Consider the following 7,866-nt stretch of genomic DNA (forward strand, 5'->3'; position numbering starts at 1 on the left):
CGTGGCGCCGGAAGTGCGCGCGGCCCATGTACCAATGGCTGCTCGCGGCCCTCCGTGCCCTGCGCTCCGCCGCCCGCCAGGCCCCGGCCCCGGACCCGCACCCGGACCCTCGGCCCCGCAASAAACCGCACCCCAGGTCAGCCCTTCCCGCCGCGCCTCCGGGCTGCGGCCCGCCTGCTGCCCCGCCGCTCGGCCCGGCCCGGCCCCCGTCTGCGCGATCCCGGGGCTCCGCGGGGGCTGCCAGATATTCCCGATAAATCCCGGGTGTTCACGTGGTTGCGGGTCCCACATATTCCCCATAAGTCGGTCCGCGGACTCAGAGGTAGAGGCGATTGAGGGTCCCAGATAGCCGTGATCAATCCCAGCTGCTGAGGGGATTGTGGGTCCCAGGTGATCCCAATAAATCCACTGTCCTCTCGTTCCTTTTCCACCTGCATGGTGCGGGCTTGAAAAGGAGAGGAAGAGTGGAGATTTGGAGCAGAGAAGGGTGTTTAAACCTACAGGGTTTTATTATATGGAAGAGAGCCATGGACTATAGGTGTGAAGTGGATAAAAGAGGAATAATCCCTTCCCTGGCATTAGCAGTGGGCTCCCGGCGATGATGGCTGTGGTTCCGTGCCTGCTGCTCGCAATGTATGGATTCCATCCTGTGCTCTGGGGACTGTGCTYGATCCCTCCGGGAAAAACTCACTCCAGGAGGCTTTGCTTAGTGTCTCATTCCATTGTGAAGGAGACAAGGGAATGTCTCTGCAAAGAGCCACGTGTTGCAGGGAGCAGCTCAGAAGGGATTAGCTMTTAGGAAAAAAGAATAGGAACATTCTTTGTGCTCTGTTCCTAAAGAAGAAGTTTTTACCGGACTCAATCGTGGTGTCAACTGATAAAATCCTTGGATTTAGGCTTCTGAGAAAGGATGAGGCTGGTAATTATTTCAGGGATTCATTCCCGGGCRCTGACTCAGCAGGAAGTTACTGGAGTGGGTGTAAGCAGGGCTGGCTTTCCCACCTTTCATTTCCTGTTCTGCTTAAACTTTCCTTTGTAGTTCAGTGTAATGACRCGAAATTGGATGGCTTAGTGACCTCTGGAACGCTTCTTTCCTGGAGAAAAGAGGAAAGCAGTACATGTTAAGGAACTTTTTRTTGATAGGCCCAAACATAAAATACGAGCAAGCATTAACAGAAGGAGAAAGAGAGGCTTGATCTGTTTTAGTGGGATGATTAACGCTCTTGGAGATGATCCTGGGGAGATCTGAGAGCCTCCTTTGGAAGTTTGGACCCTGTGGAAAAAACATAAAATATGAGGAAGCATTGACAGAAGGAGAAAGAGAGGCCTGATGTGTTTTAGTGGGATGATTAACGCTCTTGGAGATGATCCTGGGGAGATCTGAGAGGCTCCTTTGGAAGTTCAGACCMTGTGGAGGGAAGCAAACCTGCTGGGAGCTGAGCTGTGGTTGCAAACCATTGTTGTGTCTGCTCTTCCCTCAGCGTTTCAGCACCTGTGGAAGGTCCTGAGGAGATTCCCGCAAAGAAGCGGAAAACAGGTATTGCCCCTCACAGGGGGATTTAATATTCCTGATTTTCCTTGGGTTTGGGGTTCCTTGGGTAACTCTGGATTTTGTACTTCAGAATTGCTGCTGAAACTGAGGATTTTTGAGCCATTCTTGGGGCTGGAGGGGGGGATCTCCTGAGGCCTGGGTCTGTCAGTGATGTGTCCTCGAGTTCATGGATGTGGCACTTGGGGACACGGGGCAGTGGAGGCCTTGGCAGGGCTGTGGGAACAGCTGGACTCTGTGATCTTATTCCAACCTTGGTTATTTCACAATTCTAAGACCGAGAGGAGGTTTGGAGCTCGGGGTCAGGTGAAGAGAGGAAGAGAAGCAGGGAACAGCTTTTTTTCTCCTGTGTTTGCAGCAAGGACAACTCCTGGCTGTGGGATATCCCAGGTGTCTCTGGCACTGAGCCCTGCAGGGCAGCACAGAGAGCATTTKAAATCAAGGCTGTTGCTGTTCCTTGGGGGATGTGGAGCTTCCCAGTTCCTCATTGGGAATGACATCCCCCAAAGTTGGGTTGGGGGCCTGCTGGGCTGTTGCTGTGTTGTTGAAATGAATGATCTGCTCCACGTGGGATCAGGGAGCTGGGCTTTGGCACAAGCAGAAATCCCACTCCCTGTTTCCCTGCTTTCAGTCCCATTCTTTATGGCCTGCTGGTGTGGTTTTTTTTTTTGCAGAATGTGTCTCTGGGGCTARCGAGGAGCCCCAAGAGGCTTCTGTGGCTGCCAGTTTGCCAGCTGAGGCAACAAGTAAAAGCCAGGAGACTTCAGGGAGTGATGAGTTCTCCGGGTCTGAAGATGAGGTGAGCAAAGGTTTTGAGGGGAACCCAGGRATCAGCTCCCACAATCCCTGCATGTGTGAGGGTCTGTTTTACAAAAGTGGTGCCATCACTGCCTTCTGCTACAACTTAGCAGAGTTTTGGGAAGGTGAGGGGTTTGCTTGGATTCACATTCAGGTTGTGTTCACCCTGGTTTTTATGCTTGTTTTTATTCCAGGTTGTGTATGATTCTTCTGACTCTTCATTTGTAGCATCTACAGAGAATGAGGATGCAGCAGAGCCTGGTAAGGCTGGCAGTGCTTCACTTACTCCTTTCTCCTTCTGCTCTGTGCCTGTGCAGCTGTGCAGGGACAGGGTTGAGCTGGATTATCCCTGTAGGTCCCTTCCAGCTCTGTGTTCTGTGATTTTTTTCTTGCCCTCTGCTAGCTTGCCAGAAGGAAATTGCTATAAATGCTGATTTTAGGTAGTAGAGCCTCAGAATCCTTTTTTGTCAGACTTAGGCTGGCAGCATTCTGTAGTTGCCAATGTGAAAATATTCTCAAGCAATGTAATGCAAATAATATTAGGATGTGAGGGAGAAAATGAAAGTAATTTACCTTTGGTGAAGCTCTTTAAACTGATAAAACTCCCATTTTGTTGACCAGCTGTTGATGGCTTGTGCTCTTCTCTCGTAGACAGAATGCCTTGTGACACCAACCCATGCTTGACTGRGGAAACTCCATCCTCTCCTTGCAAGAGAGTTCCATATCTGAGGTAAAAATCCTTCCTTTCACTTCTCTGAAGGGTTTTTTGCCTTTCACTTTCATCCTTGAACTTCCTGTGTTGCCCAACATTTGGATTTGTGTCCACAGAGCAGCATTTTCTGGGGTGCCGTAGTGAGAGAGGGATCCAGCTGTGGGATGTTCTGGCCCTTAACCAACTCTAAACTTTCTCTTTAAATCCAGACAATTCATAAGCTCAGGAGATCAGAGAAAGATGAACAAATTCAGCCCTTCCACCTCCTGTGGTAGGAGGAAGTGTTGAACTTGGGAAGAGGCCGAAACTGGGAACGCAAACCTACAACCACAAAAAAATTTAAAAAAAAATCCCAGAGAATTCCATTGGGAAACACTTTTTTTTTTTTTTTCACTGAAGGTGCTCAGCTGCTGCCACAGGTCACCTAGAGGGGTGGTGGGGTCTGTATGTGGAGATACTGAAAACTCACCTGCTGTGCCTCCTTGAATTGGGAGGTGCTAATTAAAATCAAATTAATAAATCAGGAGCTTTGGATGTTCTCTTAATACCCTTTYTTCTGCTGTTGTTGTTTCAGCCTGAGGGAGAACAACCACATCCAAGCTGTTSCAGAGAGCCCTGTCACCCCCAGGCCCCCCATTAAGGAGCCAGGTCCCAACTCTCCAGGAGTCAGTGGCACCAGGAGRCCCTTGTGTGCTGCTGAGGAGGTAAATGGGGAAGAAGGGAATTCTTTTGGGATGAAACAGTTGTGGAACTCCTGTATAGTCAGGCTGAGACAAAGGGAAGGGCTGGGAATGCCTGCTAAAGTATTTTTTTTTATTTTTTCCCTTCTTTTTAATTTTTTTTTTCTTTTTTCCTTCCCTTCTGCAAGGATGTTAAACAAGCAGAAAATAAGAAATACAAAGAGCTCTTGAGTCTGTTCAAGGAAAAATATTCTGGAAGACTTTCTTCTCCACGGACAGCACGCCTCAACAAGTAATTAYGAGCAAAATAACCCTTAACTTTCTGGTGGGGAGTTTGTTGTATGTGGAAGGGGTGGAGAATTGAGCTTTCCTGCTTTTACAGAGTCAAATGTAATGACTGAGTCCCTTTTGGAATGGTGGAGACAGAAAAATTGACTCTTGTGTGTTCACTGTGCCTGAGTTGAAGGTGGCCAGACTGCTGGATGTGAACTGGAAATGCCCTTTGTGTCTGGTCATGGAACCAGTTAAGGATTAAACTGCCTGATTTGACTTTATAAATTTTTATTGTTTTTATTTAGCCAGCGTACAAATAACCGTGCCTCTGCAGTGCATTGATGTGCAAGGTAACAAATCACCCATAAAATCTGTCCTTTTCCTTCTGCTCCACCCAAGAGTTCAAACCAAGGAACCAGGGATGACTGGGGGTCCCCTGAAAGAACAGAAATCCAGATGTGCCTCTCCATCTGTGCCAGAAAGGACCAGTGAGTATCCCCAGGATCCAGGTCTGGTCCCCTCCAACCCAAACAGAGCATTTCCTTCTGCTAGTTATTGAGGAAAAAGTGGCCAAACTGGGTTTGTGAGGGTTTTATTGAAGGAAAAAAATAGTTTAAAGTGGTGTTTGAGAGCTGTGACTGTAGCAGTGCTGTTTGTAGCTGGATTTGACCCCACTGCACAGGAGAAAGTTGTTTTACCTGTTTTTTTTGTACCAGGGGAGGGGGATATTTGACTCAGAGCTGCACTTCAAGTGGTTTTTAATGCTAGACAGGACTATTTCTGTGACAGCAGAGCTTCCAAACTGAGGAAACTAACTATGTATATATCTGATATTCTCCCAGGGTTTTATTTTTTTTCCTTGGTCATTGGTTAAATCCTCTTTCATCCCTAGCTCTTTTTATATCTTGGCCTTTGTGACATGATTGTGTGGGGATTGAAATGATTTCTGAGCAGGTGCCAGAAGTTTGAAATTTCAGGTTGAAAATGCTGATGGAATGTCTGTGATGTCACCCAGAAACGGGGAGCTCTGTGCAGTGGGAGTCATCTTCTCATTCTCACACTGCTGTTTTTCCCTTCAGGTGTCAGACATGGGGATGTTTTCAGYCCCCAGCTGCCTCAGAGGGGTGTCATGGTCAGGTAAGAGTCCCTTTTCACTGTGCCTCTGGTTCTTTTTGGCTCTGTCAGCTCCACATGACCAATCCTGTTTTGGGGGACAGGAGCAGCTGCTTTGAGGAATTGCCCACAGCCCACAGTTCTCTGGGATGTGCTGGGTGTTTTCTGGGAGAAGGAAGCAGGGAGCACACAGTCATGGCCACACCAAGTTGTCCTTGGGGTCGCAGAATCCATTTTTGCTCCTGAGTCTCTTTTTGCCACACCATTAATGAGCTGACTTTGCATTTCCTGGGGATCCTCAGCATAAGGAGGAGGGAGTTTGTAAAACCTGAGGGGTCTGAGGCAGTTTTTGTGGTTCCCAGGGTGCCCTGAGCTGGAATAGGAGACCAAAAAGGGAGCATTCCTATCCCTCATCAGGGATCAGTGGGYTCTGTGGTGGCAGGAGGCTCCTGGTGAAGGGGAAGGGCTTTTGTGCAGCTCCAGGGAGGGATTTTGCTGTGGCAGTTTGGAGCCCTCCTCTTCCTGCCCTCAGATGAGAGTGTAGGTGGGAGCAGAGAGAGGTTTGGTTGGGGCAAGTCTGATTTTGGGTGTTTTTATCCCTGTTTTCTTCCCCCCTTAGACACAAGCTCTGTATTGAGCTGTGCACATTTCCTGAGCTAAATGGGCACTGTTCCCTAAGCTCAGGAGAAGAGAGGAAATAACTGATGGAGTGGCATTTGCCATCAGGAGATCACAAAGCACTCGACAGAGGAAGTGCTGTTTGCTTCCCTGTCTTCCAAACATTAAAACTGAAAAATGAGAGGAGTTTGGCACCTGAAGGTGGAAGAAAGTTTGCAAAGCTTCCAGCTTCCATCTATCCCAGTCTGGCTGTACAAAAGAGAAGGGGAAGAAAATGAGATGTGGTCATGTGTCAGAATCAGTCTTGAAAATGCATTTCCTATGCAGAAGGTGAATTTTTGGGAATTCCACAGGATATCCAATTCACTTCTCTTTCTTTCCTGGCAGCTACTACACACCACCAGAAGAGTCTCRTGGACAGGGCAAGCCAGGGAAACGAGCAGCTTCAGTGGTAAGTTTGAGCTARTCATTCCTTCAGTTTGCTTTTAGGAAAACAGAAATCTCTGCTCAGGATTGAGATCTGAAATTCAATTTGAAGTGTGGGACTCAGAAATATTTACCTTGATCTCAAGTYGAGCTGTGTGTGGAGGCTTTGCTGGGGTTCTGGCTGTGAATCCAAGCCCAAGGGAATTCCTGCCTCTCTGGGCACAGCTGGAGTGCAGTCACTGMTCAGAAGTGTCTGTGGGATTTGCTGCTGGGATTTGTGAACAAAACCCTCCCATTTTCATGCAGGATTCTCTKCCCCCTCCCCCAGCAAACCCCGCTGTGCTTCTCTCTGACCTCCTGTCCTTGTGCCTGSCAGGGCCAGCGGGAAGCTGACGTCCCCCAGGCGACATTATTCCAGTTCCATGTGACACCTGTCCTGTCCAAAGACCTCTTTTTCGTGGATAGTGAGCCCCTGCCACGGCCAGAAAAGCCAGCAGATGACCTGGCTCCACTGACAGAGGTACCTGTGCTAGCAGCAAGCCAGTGCTGGGGCTGATAGAGCAAAGGCCTGCCWGGCTCCTTGCTCTGGCACTGCAGCTGCACTTGGAGGATTTTGGGGAGGCTGCTGTGCTCCATGTGCTGCTCCACGAGCCCTTCCCCATGGAATCCTTCCTTCCAGGCCATGGAGAGCGAGATCTCTGCTGCCTTCGACAGTGGGGAGCCCGAGGATGTCCTGAGCAGGGCCTTCAAGCTGGCTGTGACCCGTGAGGACATCTGCACCCTGCAGCCCCTGGGCTGGCTCAACGACAGGGTACAAGATGCTGCATTTCTGGGGAATCCCTGGCTGCACGAGCTCCTCTGCAGAGCCCAGAAATAGCTGAGCTCTCCTTATTTTGGGTGCTGTGTGGGCTGCTGTTTGTGGAAGCTCTCTCTGGGAATCTGCAGCTCCCAGGAGTCAGTCTGGGTTATTGGAGTGGGTGTGGGGCCTTTAACAGCAGCACAAATCACCCACCCCATCTGAAATCCTGCCAACTGCAGTTCTCTGAGCTCAGGGGTGCCCAGCAAAGATGTGCTGCTGGTTATTTTGTTGTTTTTTTTTTTTTTTAATTCAGTATATCATTTCACATCTGACTTCTCCAGATCATGAATTTCTACATGGGTCTCCTGGTGGAAAGAAGCAAGAAGGAAGGATATCCAGCAGTCTATGCTTTCAATACCTTCTTTTATTCCAAGCTGAGCTCTGCAAGCCACAGGGAAGTAAAGAAATGGACCAAAGGTGTGGATATCTTTGAGCACGATGTCATCYTGGTGCCTATTCACCTCAGAGTTCACTGGACACTGCTGGTGAGTCAAACTRCCTTTTTATTTAGGGGATGGGGAGAACAAAACTGGCAGGAAAAGTCCTTTAGGGTTTGGGGTGGGCTTTGTCTGACAGTCATCTTTTAACCCCAGGTCGTAGATCTCCGAGAGAAAACCATCAAATACTTTGACTCCTTGGGACAGAAAGGAGATGACATTTGTAAAACTGTCTTGTGAGTAGCTGCTTTTTTCTCCCTTTTGGTGGTTTTTGAGGCCTTTTTCCCTCCCCACTTGAASTGTTCCTACCCTGTCACATGGTGCTCCTCACATGGATTCTCTGGCATTTTGCTGTCATTCATCTTCCTATCATCCTTCAGCTGCTTTTGTTTTCATTTTTG

The 7,866-nt window shown here is 48.8% G+C and overlaps 1 protein-coding gene across 1 annotated transcript in view; it reads left to right on the forward strand.

The window, feature by feature from the left end:
- The first annotated feature begins 8 nt into the window (after nucleotides 1-8).
- The window catches only part of LOC130582349 (sentrin-specific protease 2-like), a 9,414-nt gene continuing 1,556 nt past the window's right edge, over nucleotides 9-7,866 (forward strand). The window contains exons 1-14 of the mRNA XM_057380990.1: nucleotides 9-136; nucleotides 1,482-1,537; nucleotides 2,224-2,348; nucleotides 2,542-2,608; nucleotides 2,999-3,077; nucleotides 3,634-3,763; nucleotides 3,928-4,031; nucleotides 4,412-4,500; nucleotides 5,092-5,149; nucleotides 6,131-6,194; nucleotides 6,546-6,689; nucleotides 6,849-6,980; nucleotides 7,310-7,513; nucleotides 7,622-7,701. Coding sequence (XP_057236973.1) covers nucleotides 27-136; nucleotides 1,482-1,537; nucleotides 2,224-2,348; nucleotides 2,542-2,608; nucleotides 2,999-3,077; nucleotides 3,634-3,763; nucleotides 3,928-4,031; nucleotides 4,412-4,500; nucleotides 5,092-5,149; nucleotides 6,131-6,194; nucleotides 6,546-6,689; nucleotides 6,849-6,980; nucleotides 7,310-7,513; nucleotides 7,622-7,701 — 1,442 coding nt within the window. The 5' untranslated portion in view covers nucleotides 9-26. The remainder of the gene's footprint in view (nucleotides 137-1,481; nucleotides 1,538-2,223; nucleotides 2,349-2,541; nucleotides 2,609-2,998; nucleotides 3,078-3,633; nucleotides 3,764-3,927; nucleotides 4,032-4,411; nucleotides 4,501-5,091; nucleotides 5,150-6,130; nucleotides 6,195-6,545; nucleotides 6,690-6,848; nucleotides 6,981-7,309; nucleotides 7,514-7,621; nucleotides 7,702-7,866) is intronic.

This window comes from Malurus melanocephalus, unplaced genomic scaffold (assembly GCF_030028575.1).
Source record: "Malurus melanocephalus ecotype Western Australia unplaced genomic scaffold, MMel_1.1 scaffold_485, whole genome shotgun sequence".
Classification (NCBI taxonomy): Eukaryota; Metazoa; Chordata; class Aves; order Passeriformes; family Maluridae; genus Malurus; species Malurus melanocephalus.